Here is a 24386-nt window from a genome sequence, read left to right as displayed (position 1 = left end):
ATTTTATACTTCCGGCCAATTCACATGTTTCAGGATTACATATAGAACGAAATTTAGATGGACTGTTTTACTGTCCAAAAGATTGTGGGCGAAAATACAAGTACAAAAAAGGTTTGGTTCGACATCTGAAGTATGAATGTGGCATTGAGCCTCAATTCAAATGTCCTGTGTGTGGCAAAACTTATAAACAACCAGAAACATTTAAGATGCATTTAATGTCAATACACGGTATTGATAGGAATTTTAGGTATCCTGATTAGTATAAATAAGTTGACCAATTGTTTGACTTAAGTTATTATTATAACTATGGAAATTATACAGTTTATTATAAAAAAAAAAATAATTAATTCATTTTATTACATTTTTAGTATTTGTATGGACAAATTAAGGTTTTTCTGAATAATATAGTTAGTAAAAATGATCTCATTTTTTTTTTTTTTTTGTATTTGTATAATTTTCTTTATAATAAATTTACCTAATAGCTTAAATATTAACTATAAAATTACTTTTTAGTTAAACATATCAATTGATATTGTTAATACAATTCTTATTTGTTAGTTATGATTTCTTTATTTTTATTTATAAATATAAGTAATTTATCCAGTTATCATAATTTGCTATCATAACTCTAAGGCTGATTCCTTATAGTCTTGAAATTATGATAAAAAATTAACTGTATATTGAAATTTAAATTTGTGAATTGTATAGTATACATTTTTTGATTCATAAAAAAAAATTATACAACTAGAATGTTAGAATTTGTATTTAATATTAAATTGATACAAAATGTACATTTATGTTTTGTCATTTCCCAAGCAAAACAAATGAGCTTTTATTAATAATTACTACCAAATCTAATTTTTATAATTTGTTATTATGTATCTAAGTATATACTTTCATTAAAAGCTTTCGCTCCTTCTTAAATTTTACCACATTCTTTGATTTTTATTTTATACCAATGGTTATCAAACACATGTGCCACAAGCATTTTTTAGGTGTGCTATAATCTCTTAAAAACAGTTTATCTTGTGACTTATACAGTAACATTTTAAAAAGCGTGTCTTGTTCTTAAAAAAAATTAAATACCACTGCATCATATCATGAATAAATGATAAGTATATTATTTTAAGAGAAATGAGACAACATAATATATTTGATAACATAATATTTTTGTTTTCATTAAAAATATGTAAAAATAAATCAAGCTACTTAAAAATAAAAATACGTTTGTTATTTTTCCATTAGAAAATGTATTTATTAAACTGTAATTTATAAATATTAAACATTAATACCACTTATATTACTATGATTATTATTTTATATTATAAGAGTTATTCAATTTTTTTTCATTATTTTTTAAAATTCTTAATTATGATTTTATGTAAACACATTTTTTTTTTAATTTTCTTTTAATGTGATTAATTTATGTATTATTATATTTTAAACAAACTTACCCTTAAGTCGAGAAATTAAAATGTGAATTTATTCAAATTATTTGTGGCATTTTGATCGAACTGCTAATTCATATTTTTGCAAAAGAAAATACAGTTTTACTTTATTTATCACAATTATTTTTTAATTTTATATTTCTTACAAACCAATGTTAAAATCTGAACAAATTCATAGTTTTAACTTAAAATTAGTGTGCTTAAAGTTCACCTCATGTATATATGTATATTTTTAATTTAATGAATTGTGAAAGCAATTAATATTTTATATAATATACAGTAAATATTAGTTTGTTTGTATACATAAATATATATATAATTAATTGTATTTTTGTGTGTCAAATATCATATTTTTATTAATAGTATAATTTGAGCAATAACAATGATATTCTTCTATTATTTTCCTTAGAAAAATATTGACTCTACAAAAATAAGTAATATATAAATAAATAAATAAATATTATTCCAGGAAGGCTAAGCTTTTATTTATTTATTTATTTGTTTATGTATATATGTATTATTCATTTACCAGTATCAGCCATTTAATAATTTTTAGTTTTATTAAAAATTAAATATCTTATTATCAATATAACTGTATTTAAATGTCATATGTTAAGTCTTGTTATGTTGTTTTATTATTTTCTAATAAGTATTAATATTTATAATATTTACAATTTTTACTTGTAAAAAATGTGAAATTACTAGTGTTATTAATAATCAAACTGTGTTTTTATTATTATATTTAACAATATGTTATGTTATAATAAATAAAAATAAATAATAATTAATGATTTAATTTATCGTTTATAGGACAATTACATATTATATTATTGTAACCCTTTATCATGAATAAAATGTAGAAATAGATTTAATATTTATATTTATATGAGCATGGTAATTAAATTAATTTAAATACCATAAAAAAAAATTAAATAGTTAAATATTTGATAAGTCATAAATTATTTTTTTATGTTTGTGTTCAACATAAATATTTTATAAATAACCAATCTATATTCTTGTTAGTATGAAGATCTTTCTATAACATATTTAAATCTAAGCTTTGGTTTTAATGAACCTGATTCTTATGAATAAGTTTTTTTACTTTTATTATTCTAATTAAAAAAAAAAAAAAAAACCATGTATATGTTATATTTATTAAATTTATGCCAGATATTATTGTACAGTATTTGATAGTTATTTATGAAGCCAATACTTTAAAATTAAGATAAATCAAACAATAAACAGTGAATATCAAAGGCTCAGTCATAAAAAATGGCGAATTATCTAATATGGAAAATCAACTGGATTTAAATTATTACATTCAGTGAATATTCTGTTTAATGAATGTTACATTATAAGTAACAATAAAAGGTTCTATGAGTGGACATAGATAAAATAGAGCATGACTTTGAAATATATTAGTTTTATGGTTATGTTTGTTTTACACAATATGCTGGATTTTTATTTAAGTAATTTTACTGAATTTAAAAAAACAATTTTTTTCTTTAAAATCTATTATTATCTAAAATTAATAAAAAGTAACTATCTATAATAACAACAAAGTTATAATTTAAATACATATAAGCTCAAATAACTTATTCTAATAATTCCTAGCTGAAATTTATTTTTAAAAATATAATTAAAAATTTTAGTATTTTTTACTTAATAAATCAATTATAAAGTAATAAATATATATATATATCAATGCAAAAAATAATAATAAGAGATAATTTGATACATTATTATAATGTATGATTTAATAAGACTTATTTTAACTATACTATGGGAATTAAAATTTTTTTTATTTATATTCAACCACAAGTACAAAGTACATCAACTTTAAAATTAAATGTTTTATGTTATCAAATTTAATATAACAATATTTAAATTACTATAATTAAATAAAAATTTATATTTTTTAAAAACAATTCATAAATAAATGAGTGTTAAGTTATAAATTAAATATTAAAATAATTATAACAAAGCTTTTAATTTTGTTTTTTGGCATTTAAAGAAGCTTTATTGTTGCTTGTTATCATCGGTATTTATGTATAGCTGATAGATGTTGGTTTTTGTTTGTTTGTTGATCTATTATAGGTGCTTGTTTTATTGATGGTGACGAAGATATTCATTGTCCAAATGGATGTGGCCGTAGGTATAAACATAAAGGAAGTGTAGCGAGACACTTGAAGTATGAATGTGGAGTAAATCCAAAATTTCAATGCATTATATGTCGCAAACCTTTTAAGCAACGTATCAACCATAAAATACATATGATAAGAATACATAATTGTGCCATGTAGATTATATATTATTCATATTGTTTATTTATACTTATTATTTGTTGAATATTTAGTATTTAGTTGTGCCATGAATTACAATTTCAATCAACATATATCAATTGCATATAGTTTTTTTTTTGTTGTATTTTAATTTTATATATAAAATTCATTGTTATACTCCGGTAATTATTTAATGTATTTGCAAATGAATATATAATTTTATTTATCAATACAATAATATATCAATGTATTCTTAAATAATTTTCAGTAATTTATTTTTAATAACAATTATGTAAAAAAAAATAACCTTGATTTTTTTACATTTTGATTATTTCTATTGCTACTTGCTATGATCACCTAACATTTGTTTTTATGTGGTTTATTAATAGCTAAGGAATGTAACATTTAAATTAAAATCTTTGCAATTTATCTTTCACATACCTAATGATAATCATATGCTTGCTATTATTAAATGCTAGTATTTATAATCAATGTTGCTATATACATCGCATATTTAGGGAATACTAAATTTCCTGACCAGATTAATTAAAACTTTTAATATTAGAGCTTATCAATATCAGGATACCAAAACCTTTTTATAACGTTATGAGTATAACGTTAAACTATTGGAAACTCTTGAGTTGGGTTCGCGGTAATATTTAATACTCGAATTGGGTCCATGGTCACATTTGATATGTGAATTGGGTCCATAGTTGATTTTATCTTGTTGTTATCTTGAATACCCAACTCAAGTTTTCCCAGTAAAATATGTGTGTTTTAAATTTCTTCCATAATTTAAACTATATAACTATAAATAAACTATTAGTGATAAAAGTAAAAATAATTTAAATTTGATCTAAAATCAAGCCAACTCAATAATAATTTTTCACACAAAAAAAAAATTCTAATTGAATAATAATTTTAATTTTTTAATAATGTTTACATCAGACAGTTATATTTGTATAACAAAAAACCAAATTGTTTGAAAAACTTTCTAGCTAACCTCCACATGGTGTCTTCTGGGTAAAGCTAATAGGCTGGACCCAACTCATTTACTCGATAAAATATATGGGGACCCAACTCATGTACTCAATAAAATACATCCGGACCCAATTCATACTATTTTTGAAATTTATGACCCAACTCGAGGTTATCCAAACTATTCAAAAAACGATTTAAATCGATAATAGATAACATATCGATAAGCGATAAAACCGGATAACAGATTACATATCTGTAAACGATAAACGATTTAAATTAATATCGAATAACGTAACAGAAAACGATATTAACGATTGAAACAAAAAAAACTGTCATGGAAAAATATTTATAAATATTAGTAAAATATATTTGGAACATGGTTATTTTTGTAAAACTGACTTAAATTACTAGGTAATCCAAATAAAATAAATGTTAAAGGATGTTTAAAACAACAATAAATATTTCAACTAATAAAATATAAATAAGCGTTACCAATTATAATTTAAGTAGTAGGTGATATGAACGCGAAAGTTGAAAGGGAACTCATGTGAATGTAAGACAAAATATCCAACGGATAAAATAACCAATGTATAGGACAAAATATCCAAATAAAAAAATAATAAAAATTTGTATATCTGTACATAATTTTTTATTTTTGAATTTATTTTTTATTTAGATACATTGTTCATTTTTTAAATCAAAATTAACATTATTTAATATTTTATAATTTTATAATATAGTATTAAAATAATTATAGTAAAAATAAAATTATGTTACGTTGTTTATTATTATTAATAATTTTTATTATTTATTATTAATATGAATTTATTAATTAATGTAATATTTTATCCTTTAATATTTTATCCTTTAATATTTTATCCCAATACCAACTCATATATAGGCTGGTTATAGGATCGAACAGTTTATATGAAACTAACGGAAATAGGACCAGACTGTTAAATTTTGCACACTCAAAAAATTATATAATAAGCAGTATATACTTCCTAGGAAAAATATACACAAAGTCACATGGAAATCTCTTGATGGATGGACATTTAATCAAATTGACCACATACTTATCAACAAGAAATTTAGTGTGTGTATAAGGAATGTGAGGACGTATAGAGGAGTTGATGCAGATTCAGATCACTACTAATTGTATGCGAAATTTAATTTGAGACTGTCAATAAAATGAAACCGGGAAAAAAATTAATCTACAGTAAAGTACAACATACAAAAATGAAATGATAATTATGTTGAGAAAATTGCACCTGAATTACAAAATACGAGTAGTGACATAAATCAGATAAGTTATAGTGCAGAAATTAATACGATTTGGAACAAAACAAAGAAAACAGTGATTAATAGTGCAACAGAGATTTTATGAATGAAACCAAAAGAGAGTAATAAAATCTGGTTCAATGATATATGTAAGAATGCAATAATTAGAAGAAACGAATTAAGGAAAAAGGCACTACAAAATGCATCAGACGAATGCATAAGAAAATATGAAAAACAAAGAAAATTGACAAATAAAACATTAAGAAGAGAAAAACGTTTACACGAAAAGAAGAAAATAGAAGAAATAGAAACTAATAGATACAAAGCAAAAAAGATGACCGGAGAAGTAAAAGTTGGTTTTAAGCCACAAACAAGTATCTTAGTGAACGATACAGGAACTACAATAACAGAAGAAAAACTAGTCATAAACCATTTCAAGGAGCATTTCGAAGACCTCCTGAATCGATCCACAATAGGACAGGTTTTAAATCCAAACGAAGTCTGTTAAACAGCAGAAATAGATATATACACCCAAATATGAAGAAATCAAAAATTGAATTAAGAAGCTTAAAAACAACAAATCCCCAAGAGAGAACACCATAGTGGCGGAATGACTTAAAAAAGGTGGTATAATATTGGTGACAAAATTACAGAAGTTATTAAGACAATATGAAAAACTGAGACTATTCAAGAAGAATGGAAAACCGCAATTATATGCCCAATATTTAAAAAGGAAAATCCCTCTAAAACTGAGAATTATAGAGGAATCATACTGGACCACATGCTATACATTTATGACAACATTGATATTAAAAAGAATAAACCTTTATATTGAAGAAATAGTTGGGAATTACAGATTTAGGAGAGGAAAATCCACAACCGACCATGTCTTCGCACTAAGACAGATAATGTCAAAATACTACGAATTTGGAAAGGACCTGCATCTAGTCTTTCTGGATTACAAGCAGGCATATGATAGTGTAGACAGAGAAGATATTTGGAAAGCTCTGGTAATCCTAGGAATACCTAAAAAGTATGCTACAGAAAACATTATGCAGAGTACGTTATTTGCAAGGCATTTCAGATTCTTTTGAAGTTAAATTGAGCCTAAAACAAGGAGACACAAGCGACAATAGAAGAATGGAGATAAGCAATGAACAAGTTATGCTAGCTTATGCAGATGACATTGTGGTAATGGGCGAAACCAAAGAGGGCGTCATCGACATAACATCTAAACTCATAAATGCAAGTAAAAGAATAGGATTACATGTAAATGAAGGGATAAATATTTACATGGTCGTATCTAGAAGACCGCCAAATATAGATTTCATAGAAGTTGATAATTATAAATTTGAAAAAGTTGATAATTTTAAGTACTTGGGCGTGAACATTAATAACAAAAGTGATATGCTTATAGAAACGGACAAAAAAACGAACGGATCACTAGTGGAAATAGATGTCATTTCAGTGTTATCAAACTTTTTAGATCTAAGTTGTTATCCAGAGAATCAAAGATACTACATACTATAGCTACCTCTGACCTGTGATAATATACACCTGTGAAACCTGGTCGTTGACCAAAGGTAATAGCAAAAGAGTTATCGCATTTGAAAGGAAAGTGTTACGAGCCATTTATGGATCAATCTTTAACCCAGAAACACAGACATACGAAAGAAGAAATAACGAAAATGTAAAAATTCTTTATAATAAGCCAAACATATTTTCTTTTATTAGGAAAAACCGATTAGAATGGTTCGGACATATATGGAGAGCAGATGGACAGTTAATTAAAAAAGTGCTAATCAATAAAATAAATAAAACGAGACCCCTAGGATGACCCAAAACCCGATGGATTGACATGGTTGCCAAAGATATAGCAATGATAGACCAGAATGCAACGATAGAAACAGTATATCAGAGAAACAAATGGAGAGAAATTTTGATGGCAGCGATGGTCCTGAATAGACCGCTAAGCTGATAAGAAGAAGAAGAATTATAATTTACAAATATAAAATACTAGTATGCTTTCAAATTACGTCAGATATTGTCGGCGCGGAACCCGTATGGTCTGCCTCATCAAAAATAATTTCAATGAACACCGATGAAACATTAGTAATACATCATAAATAAGTTATAAATTGACCATAAATACATATTTTACGTGGTATGGTGCATTTTATTGTTTTTGTAGAACAAATATGATTGCTTCATTTATTAGTCATGAGTTATGAAAATTATAAAGAGAAAATATCGTTAAAGGTAATACATATAATATAATTTTAAAAATATATATTGTTATTTTACATAGTATTGATCGCTAAACATTACATCTGTAAACGTTTCAAATTATACACTAATTTAAATAACGCAAAACGCTAATAGGAAAATATTATAAACGTTTAAATGTCCCATAATAGTAAACAATATCTATTATTTTGATTTAAGCCCTGATCTAAATACATTTTTATTGAAACTTTTTATCATTCATTACTTACTGTAATTTTTTAAGTATTCAAACATATTTTTATGCTCTGTTCTAAAAAAAATTATTTATATCCATGGATATTTATATATATATTAATAAATTAAATGCGTACCATTTATCGAAAATATTAAAAAATTGTTTTTAGATTATATAGAGTGTTCCTGATATTGTTAAGGAAACTAATATACGCGTACTCTCTGGTGTAGCCAAGTAAAGAATGTTTTAAAAAAAATTTTCTATCTTAAAAACCTGGGTTTTATCTAATTATCTTTAGGGTATTATATTGAATCTAAAAATCAATAATTGTAAGATATTTTTTGCAAATTCCTCATGTGATTTGTTATGTAACATCGATTTTGGGCTTGTCGCGCGTTTTTCACGCCCGAATCGCCAGTATCAGAAAATGTATTGTTACGCATCGATTTTTATGTGAATTCTGCAAGATAAGATATGGTGAAATCTATTTGTTGTTATATCACGTATCTGATTAACATGGTTTTTATCGAATTTCAAATTAATGCTGTTTAATTATCATTAAAATATTATTTTATAAATAATATATATTAAATTTATATTTTATATAAATAATATTATTTCATAGTAAAAACCTTGTTGATTAATCAGATATTTAAAATAACAACAAATAAATTTCACTTTCGTTTATTTTGCAGAGTTCTTTAACAAACAATATGTCATATCACGTACTTTGATCCAGGCATCTAGAGCATGAAAAACACCCGACAAGCCCAAAATCGATGTCGCATTTTAATTTATTTAAGAATTTTGCAAGAAATATCTTACAAGTATTCATTTTTAGATTTTAAATAATATTCTAAAGATCCTTCATTTGACCACTTCAATAAGTACACGTATACTAGTTTCCTCAATTATTTCAGGAACACCCTGTATATAAAAAGTGTTGTATTAATCTCAAGTTAATTGGTTATGAAATATAGTGTTCCCTAAATCATTCAACGTATGGTTTTATTATGTGCTTTAAACGTAATAGTTAAATTATTAATTTACAAAATTTTACTTTTAAAATGTGAATCTAATTTAATATTTATTTTTTTTGTGTTGGCAGAAATAAAAATAATTGATATTATGTCATTATATGACAACACTGAAGATGTATTCTTATGTCCTCAAAGTTGCGGAAAAAACTATAAAACTATTGCTAGTTTGAATAAACATGTGAAGTATGAATGCAACAAACCACCTCAATATAAGTGTTATTTTTGTAATAAAATGTGCAAGCGACCTGATAATATAAATGTTCATATGAAAACTGTACATGGATTTTATATCAATTATAAATCCAAAAGAATCAGTAAAAAATGTTCTAAATAATATACATGTGAAAAATAATTGTTTTAAGTCACATACATGGACAAAAACATAACAATATATTATATCAAGCACAGACTACTTTTTCTCGAGTAAATTTTAATATACTGTGACATTTCTTTCAATTTTTTTTTTGTTTTTTTTTTTTTTGAAAATAAGTTTTTATTTAAAATCATTTTTTTTCTTGTCATACAAAAATTAAACCAAAATTCTTTAGAGGGTTTTAAAAACCCTTGTAGTTATATTATATATTACTTACTATAATAATAAAGTACATACTTCTTTTTAATTTCAAAATGTATGTAAGTTATTTTATTTTACTATGATATACCTACTGATTTCTTAAATAAATATTGTATTTATTATTATGTGTTATTTTTAAAATTGTAAACTTATAATTAAAATTTCTATATAAGTATTTTTATTAATGAAAAAGGTGTACATGGTAAACAATATGTATTATATATATATTAGTGCTTAATTATACGCATATTTAATAATTCATTATAACCAAATATTTGCATGAACTATTTTATGACTATACATTTAATATTTAGGAAAACACTTATATATATAAATCGATTACTGAGCAAATAATCTTATTTATTTTAGAGCCTGTAAACTATTTTATGTGCAACAATTGCGGTCGAAGTTATAAATATAAGCGTAATTTATTTGCTCACAAGAAATATGAATGTGGAGTTCAACCTAAGTTTAGTTGTCATGTTTGTTTTAGAAAATTTGCCCACAGATCACATTTACGGAATCATTTGGGCATTATTCACAAAATATTAGAATTTAATTAATTTAAATTAAATTAAATAACTAACAGTTATTATTTAATAAAAATTCTTGTAATTATATTTTAATAGGTAATAAAATGTATTCTAAATTAAAAGTATTATGAAGTATGTTTGTAATTTGCATTTAAATTGAGTTTGTTTATAAAAATAAAAGTTATTGAAGAATACATATCCATACATATTAGCAGACATATTTAAATAGTATTATTTTTACAATAGACAGTCTTGGTACAAATATGAGTTATCAAATTCCTTATATTAAGAATTTATATTACAATAACTTTCAAGGTACACTATTACTGTACAATTTTTATGAATAAATTTATAGTTCTATAATATTAGACAATGATATTAAATACAATTTTTTGTGTGTGTTTGTATATTTTTTTTACTTTTATTATTGCTGCCTTATGTAACTTTATTTAAATGATAAATTTTTTTTATAAGTACAAATGCATTGACTATAAAATAGTTGATTATACTTTGTATATACTCGTATATATGAGTACTATAAAGGTATTACAATTTTAATGGGCGTTTTTTGTATATTTCATTAACCTCTCGTAAAAAAAAAAAAAAATTATTTCAATCTTTACAGTGAAATGAGTAAGACTTAACAGTAATTTATTATTAATAAATATTATTGATATTGATTTTATTAATATATTTCAAATTTTAATTTGTTGTAGTTATTAAACAGTATTAGCATTGAATAAAATATAAGTTTTATATTGTATTTATTGCCAACTCTTTGTTTTCATTATCAGCATGGTAAATAATGAAAATTTTGAATTTTAAGTGTATCTAATGAATAATCATAATTATTATCTTCATTAATCATTGGGCTTATAAATCAAAGATGGTCAAGGAAGCTAACATGTAAACAAAAAAAGGTTAATATGACATAATTTAAATACCAAATTTAAAGCCAACAAGTATTTACGTTTGACATAAAATAAAACTATCCATTAATTACAATTATACTATACTAATAGACATGAAAGTCGTTTATCCATCAACTCTTAAAAATTAAATTTTAAAAAATATTAATGTTATGAAAAAAAAAACTCCTCCGTGTATTAGTTAATAATGATTTCATTTTAATATTACGGCTATAAATACAGAAATACAATCTGTTGTATACAATCAGTAAATAGTACAATTTATACAGAAATGCATGAAAGTTATACTTGTGCTATATATTTTATTTCATTTATTCAAATATTGGAAATTATTTTTGTTTATATACTTAAAAATATTATAGAATTATTCATTATCAAATCTACTAATAAATTATTTTTAGTATTTGATTGTGCTATAAAGATAATTGTATTAGTATTATAATATTATGAGTTATGATTATTACATGGGATTGAGAAATTATAAATAATAAATATGTTTCATAATTTTAAATCTATTTTTACAGTGTTAACATTCCGTCACCAGTGTACAAAATGTGGTAATTCTTATAAGTACAAACCCAACTTAAATAGACATCAGCGCCTCGAATGTGGTATGGATCCAACATTTTCATGTATGATTTGTGGACGAAAATTCCATCAGAGAATAAATCTTAAACGACACATGCTGACAATACATAAAACACTAATTGAATAATGTATCTTACTACTTTTTTTGTTTTAATAATATAATGATATTATATAATATCATGTACATATTTTGTTATATTTTATTTTTGTTTTATATAACATTTTGGACTTTTGATCCTTTTTACTGGTAATATTTAAAAAAAATGTTATGTGCACATATTTGTAGGATATAATTGCTTTATATAGCATTTGCATTCTAGCTTTTTATAATTAAAAATTCATGTGTATCAACACCTTAATACTTACTCCTTAATTTTATAGATATCGATCATTACGCATTCCCGTGTACTCGATGTAACCGGATGTACAAACACAGAGCTAGTTTAAATAGCCATCTAAAACTTGAGTGTGGCGTTGAACCACAGTTCCGGTGCATTGCATGTGGTAGACAATTTACTTGGAAACAACACTTGAAGCGCCATATGGTCAATGTGCACAAGACATTAAACATAATATAGGAATTTATTAACATTTATAAAAATGTTTTCATATATGTGATTTTGATTTATTATTATATAATTACATGACTCAAAGGTTCTTAGATACTTACATTCCCAACTGTTTATATTTTTGAAATAATAAATAAGTAATTATTTATACAATGATGTATACTGATATTCTTTATTGATTTTTCTGAATTTTATGTTCAACTTTAAAAAATTATATTGGTAATATTTTGTCTCTATCTACCTTACATGCAGCATATGAATTTTGATGTTTTATATTTTCTATACACTGATCAATTTATTATTGAGATAGGAATTTTTCTAAATAAGTTCTATAAAAGTTGTTTATGTACATTTTTTAATTTAAATTAATTTTAATGATGATTTATATAGAAAATTAAAAATATGATCAAATTTTCTTAAGAGGACCTAACAATGAATTCAAATCATACGCAACAGTATGTATCAATTAGTATATTGTAAATAAAAAGAAAAATTTAAATTCCTATGTTGTGCTAGTGATAAACAGAGACAAGAAAATCTTACTTTTAATCTCCAATGTGTATAATCTAGAATATCTTATTGTAGTATGATTTTCATGTAATTTCTTTTTTATGGTATGTGCAATTTGATTTAAAAAATGTAAGTAAAAATATTTTTTTTTTATTCTATTAAAAAGTACTTATGTGAAAAATTAAATAGTAGTTTATATTATTATTATTGTTTAGGAAATACTGTAATAATGAATATGAATTCATATGAATATTGATTATTATTGTTGTCTATTATAATAAATTCCTATTAAATATTCAGAATATTTTAAATTACACCTTAACTTATATTACATTTAAAAAATATATATATATATATATATATCCCATACATAAATGGTTGTATTACAATGATTTTTTCCCTTTCTTAACTGTTAATATTAATATTTTATTCACGAAAAAAAAAAAAGGTAACTGCCAGTTGTATGCAAATGTATGAAAAGTCTGGTTTTGGAAATTGTTGAAATTGTATCTTCCTATCAAACAAATAATTTTTCAGTGCTCAGTGAATATTTTAAAATAATGCATTAATAGTTGTTATCTTATAAAAATACAACCTATTTAGTATTTGAAATGTTATGAATCACATCTTCTATAGATATCAATGAACATACATCCATGCATTAAATTAACATATAAATTTGAATTATTATATCATGTTCGTAATGTTATAATGGTTATGTTTTTTTTTATTCTTAGAATATTTTATACATGAAAAGGTAAAAGCATATATTTTTACATTTTGAACCACATGTTTATATTTTTAAATTTACTTTCAGGTTATGATGATCATTTTTCTAGGTGGGTCTAAATAATATGAGTATGTTCAATTGTCCAAATTACTAAAAACAACACAATATCATAGAATGATGTACAACCATGCTTCCAGTACATTGTATGTGGTTATCATTTTTATTTTTGGAAAACAATACATAAAGCAATATAGTTATAAAACACTAAGCATCATTAAACTTGTTATAGAAATGGTAATTTATAAAAAGTAATTTAAATTTATTATTATAAGTCTCATAAATTTGTTAGTGTCTATTTTTATTTCCAAATATTCGTTCTTTTGAAATATATATATACTACCTAAAATCCTATTTTTATACAAATTATCTTATTATTTTAAGAAATATATAGTTTTTTAACACTATCCAGAAAGCCTAGGATAATCTAAATTATATCTAATATTTGTTAACTTTACACATTTTTTTAAATAATACTCATATAGCATTATGTTAACATTATACCTTTTCAATAATATTCATGATACTTATCTTGTTATCAATTTTAGTTAGTCTGATATTTTTGAATTTGATTAAATATTAACATGCCTATACTAATTTTATGATATTTCAATATTCACATAATTATATACATGTCATGGTTTGATAATTTATTAATATATGAAAAATCTGTTTTCAGAAATTTTCTTTGCTTCTCAAAATTTAACAAAGTATTTTTCCATACAATTTTATTCAGCATAGTGGAATTACAGTTGGTTATCTGAAGAACCATTTAATAAGGATTTAGAATGATATGAATTATGTATATACTATTGTTACCAATGAAAATTCAACTAAAATCATAAATTTTATTTGTATTATACTTTCATACTCAAATTTTAATAATTTTCTAGTATAATATACAATCCTTTTTAATATATATGTGAAGGTAAATGTATATGTTTATATATTTTTAGCTAAATATATTTGTATGTTAAAATTTTCAATTAATGTAACAATATTCATTTTTTTTTTCAGATTAGTCTGTGATTAATTTGTATAATTTCAACTATCTCAAATTTCAAAAATAATACAAATTTTGTTCTAATCAAGTGGCACTTACAAAATGGGAGTGGTGTAGAATTATTTTTCCAGTATATCATATATGGTTATCATTTTTCTTGGAAACAAAAAATGAAGCGCTGTATTGACACAGTGTACAAATAATTAAATTTAATACAGAAACAGTAATTTAGAAGAAAAAAATTGATTTTAATTAATAATTATATATCTTGTAAATTCTTTGGTATTTATACTTACTAATGTTTGTCCTTTTGAAAATATTAAATATACTACTTCAAATCTTGTTTGTAGTACATGTTGTCCAATTACTTAAAAAATAATGCTATAGTTTTATAATATAATCTAGAAGCCCTACAATAATTTACATTATATTTTTTATCAATTTTATAAAAATTGTAAATAATATTCATGGTGTGCTGTTAACTTGTAGAAAATTATAACTGGCTATTGTTAACATTATTTTTTGTCAAAATATCTGTGATTCTGATTTCTTTGGTGTTGGTTGATCTGAACTTCTTTCTTGGACTAAATATTAACATATGTAGCTTATAGTTGTATAATATTACTATCTTCATATAGTTTTGTAGATGTCATAATTTGAAAAAATTAAAAATGTATAAACAATCTGTTTTTAAAAATTGTATTTGCTTCTCGCAATGTAAAAAGTATTTTCCTATAAAATTGTTTTTAGCACAGTGTGTATCTTCTTAAAATAGTGCAATTATGGTTATTAACTGAAAAGCTACTTTATAAAAGTTCAGAATGCTATGAATTACGCATATACTATTGCTATCGATGAACATTGAATCAAATTCATATAATCGTTTTTATAATATTTGCCAATTATATATATTTTTTATTATTATTGTTATTATTATTATTTTTTTTATATGTATACCTTTTGAACAATTAATACATAAGAAGGTATTGCGTATATTTATATATTTTGAGCCAAATATGTCTATATGTTTAAACTTACAATTAGGGTAACAATGTTCATTTTTTCAGATTCGTCTGTGAATAATTTGTTTAATTTCCACTGTCCCAAATGTGAAAAACAATACAAATATCGTTCTAATCTATTGGCTCATTTAAAATATGAGTGTGGTGTAAAACCTATGTTCAGGTGTAAAACTTGTGGTCGACCTTTCACACAAAAACAAAACCTGAAACGTCATAATATAACAGTTCATAAATTATTAAATTGTTAATAATTTGTTAATAATTTATTTTATGTATTATAAATGTATAATGAAAAATCGTAAGATTTAATAATTTATATCAATTGAATTTATCGTTTTATTTTATTTAGATTTCATGTTGTAATTATATGTTCATTATATAATTTAATAAAAAAAATTATACATGTCTTTTATATTATGTATTTAAATAAATATTTAACATTATTCTAGTCAATAATATTTGAATACTATTTTGTTTATTGACTACAGTGAAAACTATTTAACAAATACATTTTTTCAGTTAAAATTATGGGTACTTAAAAGGATAAGTAAAAAGATTTTAACATAATTAAATTACCTTTCACTACTATTGATTTTTTTTTTTTTTTTGATAGTTTTCACTGTACCCATTCCATATAAAAACTTGAGTTTTATAGAATAAACTTGTATTATACTCGCATTTGATAACACTGTGTATGTGATTGTAATTTTATATGAGTAAATTCGGGTAATATGTAAATCATCTCTCTAGATTAAGGATTAATTTTCTATAAGATTCACTTTCGTTTGTACAAATAAAATATATGTTCCTGATGTAATATGTAAACTTAAGTGTACATATTACCATACATTTAACAAATTATTTTTTGAGGAATAAATAATCATTAAAGTATTTATTATTATTATTATTATTTTTTTTTTTTTTATTTAATACATTTAGAATTTAATAAATCAAGGAATGAATCAAAATATTGGAATATAAAACTAAAATAAGAAACCTTTCTATTAATAACAAAACATAAAGCCACCTTCATTGAACTTAATATAGGTTTATAAACTATAACAATATATCGTATAAATTAGTGAACTTAAGGTATACTAAAATGTACAAAAAATATTAATTAAATTTTTTTCTATGTATCCAAAGTGTGAATAAAATATGTTAAATATTTACAATTAAACAATAGGTAATGATGTTTACATTAATAAGTTAACAATCTAATAATCATTAGTAATAATGTACGGTAAAACATATTATTAATTAAATGATCATTATTGTGTACATTATTACCGCATGAAATAATTTATAGATGATGTTGCACGTCAAACATTTATTACTCTTACAGGTTTATAATTAAAAATATTTTTTTATATCTAACAGCATGGTTATTTTTGTGTTGTTTTAGATTATTTTTTTCCCAATCAAAAAATGATTTGGACATGTCCTGCATGTGGTAAAAACTACAAACATCGACAGAGTTTACAGAATCATAAAAAGTTTGAATGTGGTGTTGATAAAAAATTCCAATGTCATATTTGTGCAAAATGGTTCAGGTACAAAGGGGGTCTCAATTCTCATTTAGGTATTGTACATAAACAGTTTCCAAAATAAAATACTGTACAAGTTACATAATGTGGGACTGTTAAAACAAATAATGAAACGGGAAATTTATGTAACTATGCAAACTATCTATTTCATGTGTTTTTTATTATATGCTTTTGTAACTGTAGGATTAAATAGTTATTTGAATTAATAAACAATTTTACAATATAAAGTGTTTATTTTTATTTTTAATTTAACTACTTAGCTTTTATATTAACTAGTATAATAATTATATTATTATACTTGACTGATATTACTATACTTAATCAGAAGAAATTTTTTTTAGTGTAGACATATTTTATAAGTTGTCTTTAAAATAAGATCTCTAAATATTTATCATTTTAGTGAAATAAATATTTATTTTCTCAAAGTTTTTAATGGTAATGACATTTATAAAATATATTCGTAGCAAAAATGCATTTAAATAACCTTTATTAAACTTAGTGTTCTGAGTAGTAATATATATTATATTATTTTAAAGGTTAATTCTGTAACTTAAAATTAATTACATTATTGAGTATTTAGAAATTATTTCAATATAGTTTTTTATGTATTTTTATCTTGTTAATTCTAGTTCCAAATATTGTTTACTTAGTAAAATCTGTGAAAAACTCAATAAAATAATTTTCTATATATTTATTTCTAACATTATTATTTAGAACATACATAGAGTTGGATCTCCAAGTTAATTATTTTTTCCTACTGATTTTCTGTACTTGCAGAATAATAATAATAATATGTATTAGATTGTTAGATTGTTAGATTTTGAACTTTTTACTACTCATTTTTATAATTTTATTGAATAATGTTTATCTATTTATCACATTATAACAGTATAATGATATCTGTATATTTAATTTTGAAATGTTGTACAACTATAATTTATAGTTTATAAAAAACCTGATTAAATTGAATTTTTTTTATATACAGTAAGGTTCCTATTAAATTTATTTCATAACTTCAAATTGTATCTTTATTAAAAATTAACAAATAGTATTGTAAAATGTATTAAATTTCTTGCATGAAATTTTTTTTCTCGAACACTTAAATTAAAATCCAAAGTACTAAAATTAAATTAACATGATGGTTAGTATTAAAATAATTGATGGAAATTGATACAAAAACTTCAAATTTGTTGAAAATATTATTTTTTTTTTTAGATAACAGAATTTAATTATAATATTAACCCTGTTTAATAAGTAAACATGCATTTTATTTTATTTTTCTATGCCTATTATTCTTAATTAAATCATAAGTTACACCATTATGTTGTATTTTATATATTTATATTTTTACCTATATTATTATAATTATTTATATTTTTTGTCATTTATTAGTTCTAAGCAACTTGGGTCTAATGAATGTTAGTATGGTAGTTTTGTATTAATTTGTTTTTGTAATACACATTGGATAGGAAAGCCTTGGTGGTTTCTTTGGGTTGTCCTGTCCAAAAACCAAAACTTCCATTGATGGACTTTGAAACCGCAACTGTGTGTTTAGAATTTAGACACAGCTTCATTCCACTCGCCTATGACGTGGACTTAATAATTATTTTATTTTATTTAAAATGAGTAATTTTTTTAATATTATAGGTACATATTTATTGATGTATGATTTGATAAATATTATTCATTATTACTATTATTGGTGCGCTAGTTAAATTTAAGTACAAATATAATTATTATGTACTGCTTGTTGCTTACAGCTTGGTTAAATATTAATTAATATTCAATTTTAGTGTAAGTTATTTTTCAACTGGGAGGAGACCAGGAATTATTATCAAACTTATGCAATTTAAAATCTTCCATATAAGCCATTTCAAAATAAATACATATAGAAATTTGATTTAATAATTGTTTACTTAGAACTATTATTAATTTTTGAATTATGATCAATGGAAATTAAGTTCTTTCTAATTGTTAAAATTTAGTAATCTGAGAACTGAATAATTGATTATTAGTTAGGAATAGTTAATTAATATTAAATAATTATAATTTTTTAATCAAATTATAATATCTATCTTAATTTATCTTTTTCCAATGAAATATACATAAATAAAACATATTTCGGTTTAAGAACTATTTAAATTAGGTAAATACTGTAATAAAAATATTTTTAGTAGGTATATGTTTTAAATTTTTGCCCAGGTCTTCCCCATTTGAATATGTTATTATGTTCTTATATATTTTTAATGCACGTTTTTTGGTACATCATGATAGTTATGAAAAATATAATCATATGTTTTTGGGCGCCACATATTTATAATACTTAAAATATAACATGCGATAAAATATAAATTTTTGCACCACAGATTTATAATAGATTAAAAATGTTTTACGGTTTTTTTCGTCCTTAGGGATTTCAGAAACATACACTTGTCCCAAATGTGGACGTACTTATGACAAACGACCGAGTTTTGCTAAACATTACAAATTTTGCGGCGTAGACTTCGAATGTGAATACTGCGGTAAAAAATATTCTAGATCGGATTCTGTAAAGAAACATCAGAGATTGGCTCATTCTCTGAACTCGTAAAATTATTTTGTGTTCTGAATTTAACTATGATTTTTATTTATTAATATTTTTAATCGTATTCATGATGAATTTTTCTCAATTACAACGTTAATTATATAATGTAATTGAATACTAATTTTTATGTACCTATTTAGATTGTAATTTGACTTGTAAATATGTGGACAGTTGTTAATAATCAAATTTATCAATATTTTATACAAAAAAAACCTTGTATTGTTTATTATTTTATACTAGAAATTATTAATAGCTACCAATATCAACAACAACAACTACTAATATAACGTTTGTTTTATTTAAAAGTGTATACTCAATTATGTTAGATTACTGATATTCTCATAGTTTGAACGAAAATTGGCTTATGTTTACTTTATACCCACTTTTATAAATAATGAATATTTAAACAAATGCATAATATGTATAGCTTCCAATAATTGATGTAAATTATATTCTAGTGGGCCGTTCTATGTGCTGGAAGTTCAGTAAACACGAGTTTGTGATGGTTAATGAACGATATCAGTGTTCTAATCAATGTGGCAGAAGTTACAAAGCATTGCATGGTGTCCGACAGCATTTACGATACGAATGTGGTGTGAGACCTAAATTCTCATGCACCGTATGTTCGAAATGTTTTGCTTATAAACATGTATTGAAAATTCATATGGCAACAGTACATAACAAATTCAGTATAACATAATGTTCTACTCTAGATTAAACTATTAAGTACTTGCATTGCATAGTAATATCATATTTTATTTTTCCTCTTAAAAAATAGAATAATGTTCAAGTGAAATAAGAACATATTTATAAATCATTATACTTGAATCTTTTTTTTAATTTTGGTAATTTTTTTTAATTTTACTTGATCAAGTATTTTTATTTACTTGTTAAATGCAGTTTTAAATTTATTCGACTTCCAAAATAGCATTTATTATTTTTAATGAAAACACAATTGTATATAAAATATTATAAAACAATATAGAAACTATATTTTAATATGTTAATATGAGTATGTTTTTGGTAATTTTTTTATACCTTAATTAATACTTAGCAAATAAAATAAAACTAAGTTACAATAGTGTATGTTTACTCATTTTAAATACCATATTGATTGTTTCACTTATTCATGATATACATTTTAAATTTTATATCATAAACATTTATTCAATGTTATATTTAAAATAATTAATATTTATTGATAAATACCTAAATATTTATTTTCATTAATACAATATTTTACGAGATTTGAATAATGATGATTTTTTTATAGGGGTATTGCTTATTTAATACATTTGGGTATTAAGTTTATTATATTTTTATGTATATGTTTATGTATTTGAATTGTATATATTTTACTAGGTATTGACATAGAGTTGATCAATGTTCAAAATCAACTATAACTATAACTAAAACTATATATAACTATAGTCACTTCTGTTTACTAAAGTATAAAAAAAAATATATGGTTGTTTAGTCAAATTTATGAAATTATGTTTCATCTTTTAGTATAGATAATCAATAGTGTGTTAATTTTGTATGAAAACTTTTGTGAATGTTTATTATTTTTAATATATTAGTAAACTTATTTTATAATATTCTTTATAATTTAATATTGAAGCTTCAATATTATTAAGCATGGATTATGATTCAAAGTGATCTTTTAAAAGCATATTTTATATTTATAAATGTACTTCTATTTTATTGTAAAATCATGTAAAATCAGTATTTTATTGTAACTTACTATCATCTTCAATAACAGGAGATATAATTCTTAGATTCGTGAATATATAATATTTATCTATTTTTATTTAATCCATTTAAATCTGGATACAGTATTCAAACGCTTATTAGCGTGTATATTTGCATCTAATATGCAGTATAGATTATTTTAATTTAATTTAATTTCAAATTGTGAAGGTTATTTTTGAATTTACTGATTTGTGGCTACTTCATTCCTTTAACAAATTTTATCCTATATGTTGGCTAAAACTTAATTTGATTATGCTTTTATAGATTTACAGTTTCAAATGAATAATTTAAGTTGATGTTGTTTGTATTTTTTTTTTTTTTTTACTTTTGTAGAGAAACACCAATTCAAAAATTATGATTAATACACAGCTTTTTTTATACCTAAATGCTTTGCTCTGCACAATATTAATAAACGATCAGGCTAATGTGACACATTTCAGGTCCTAGAATATGGTGTTGTGTCAATCAGCATTGCCATCGCAGTTATAAGAACAAATTCCATTTAACCTATCACTTGAAGTATGAGTGTGGAAAGCAACCACTTTACAAATGCAACTTTTGTCAAAGAATGTTTTCCAGAAATTCAAATATGAAGAAACATATGTTCACGGTACATAAATACATTAGTCCTTGATTTCAATCACAGGAGTTGATTTTAAAATATTTTTTATAAAAGTGTGTATTTATGTACAACTTAACCAAAATGTTAAATAACAGCTTTAACTGTGCAAAACAAATGGCTAATTAAATTTTCTTTATAAGCAAATTTGTACATTTATAATTTACAAATTTACTTATGGAAAGTTTAAAATAAAATATGTATTTCTCTAGTTTCTTTTACTAAATAACTTTTGTAGAGTATTTTTTATATTATCTAAATCTGATAAAACATTATTAAGAGAAAGAAAGTCGCTAACTAGGAAGTATAAACATATTTTATTGTGCCAACTTTAAAAATAAATACATCTATTTATATTTTATACAAGCAAATTAACTCTACCTATTATAATATTATTGAAATGTATTAAGAATTAAAATAAGTTATATTAAGTATAAATATAATTTTTATAAGTTTTTAAGTATTTAATGTTTGAAATGACAATAATAATAATAGGTATTACTTTTACTATTATTATTATTATTATTATTATTATTATTATTGTTATTATTATTATTATTATTATTATTATTATTATTATTATTGTATTATTGGTTGTCAACCTTGTTGAACTACAAAATATTGAGCATGATGATAGATGTGTAATTTACGTGCTTGATTAATAAAATATAAATTATTTATTGAAACTTAAAATTCTGTGAGATTATTATTAATTTAATTTAATTTTAGAATGTAAAAAATATACACATTATTTATATTAAGATACTTGTGTACCAACAAGTCATAAAACTAAAAGAAGTCTGTACAATGATTAATATTTTGATAATTATAAAATTCATTTAAGTAGGTACCTTTCATGAACTTTGCACTTTTTATAATATCTTAAATTAATGTCTATAAAAATTGTCTACAGTACTTACTGACTATTAGTTTAATAATTAAAAAATGATTATTGGTTCTGACCTGTATACAAATTGTTTGTTTAGTTATACTTTTAATTTTATTTGATAGTCTTGTTATACTCAAATGTATTATCATAGTGGATCATATATCCCCCCTGTGATTAATATTTCTAATTCCTGATTTATTTCCATAGTAAACTGCAACTTAGTGTCGTCATCAATGTGATATTGTTATCTAAATTAAATCTTTTCTCAGAGTATAAAAAAATCTTCACTGATCTTGCATCTAAATTACAAATATTTGCAAATCACCAAAGTTCCAGTAAAAGAGTTATTACAAATGGTTATCAGAAACGAATTTCGTCATACACCTGAGACCGCGTGTATCAGTCGCTGTCTACGTCCAACAATTAGTTAGTTTAATTAAGCTTAATATATAATATGTCGGATAGAACATTTAATAATCAAAAAAATATACTCATGTTATGGTTATTAAATGTTAGTTCGTAAGTTTATTATTCTGCTTATATTTTCCAAACTGTTTAAAAACACTTTTGTATTCTCATAATTCGTTAATTGTGGTATAATTTTTTATTTCCATTACAAAGGTATACATAATTATTTTATTGTAACCAGGGCTTAAAGTTTTAAAAATTCTATCTATATATTTATATTGAAATCATTGATCTGTATACTATTTTGAGCATTCCGTACAATTATTAATTATTTGTATATATTTTTTTATAATATGTAATGTTTAATTACAGGCGATTTTTTTCACCAATAAGTTGAGCGTTCCTGTGAAATTTTTGGAGAAATATTTAAGAAAAAGCTTTTTTAGCGCTGTGTAAGATTCGGTTTCTAAGTCCCCTTAAGGCCTTACATTCCTATCTATTTTAAGCCCGATTATAACTATAATTATACGACGGTCAATATGCATCGCTTTTTGATTAGATATTGCTTATTTATTTATT

General features: G+C 22.8%; 1 protein-coding gene and 1 long non-coding RNA gene across 15 annotated transcripts in view; both read left to right on the top strand.

The window, feature by feature from the left end:
- LOC112691349 (longitudinals lacking protein-like) overlaps positions 1-24386 on the top strand; it is a 432448-nt gene that overhangs the window by 310240 nt on the left and 97822 nt on the right. The window contains exon 5 of one of the 14 annotated variants that reach the window (XM_025565557.1): positions 20598-20854. The exons of the other annotated variants lie outside the window; for them this stretch is intronic. Within the exon in view, the coding sequence (XP_025421342.1) occupies positions 20598-20839 (242 nt within the window). The 3' untranslated portion in view covers positions 20840-20854. Of the gene's footprint in view, positions 1-20597; positions 20855-24386 lie in introns of those variants that run through there. 14 annotated transcript variants of the gene reach the window in all.
- Positions 13929-14749, top strand: LOC112691361. The gene is made up of 3 exons (XR_003149304.1): positions 13929-13953; positions 14014-14220; positions 14663-14749. It is a non-coding gene; the product is annotated as an uncharacterized LOC112691361 (long non-coding RNA).

The sequence above is a fragment of the Sipha flava genome, unplaced genomic scaffold (assembly GCF_003268045.1).
Source record: "Sipha flava isolate LNK unplaced genomic scaffold, YSA_version1 607_pilon_pilon, whole genome shotgun sequence".
NCBI classification, from domain to species: Eukaryota; Metazoa; Arthropoda; class Insecta; order Hemiptera; family Aphididae; genus Sipha; species Sipha flava.
The sequence above is the reverse complement of the archived record's forward strand: the minus strand, read 5'-3'. Positions and strand labels throughout refer to the sequence as shown.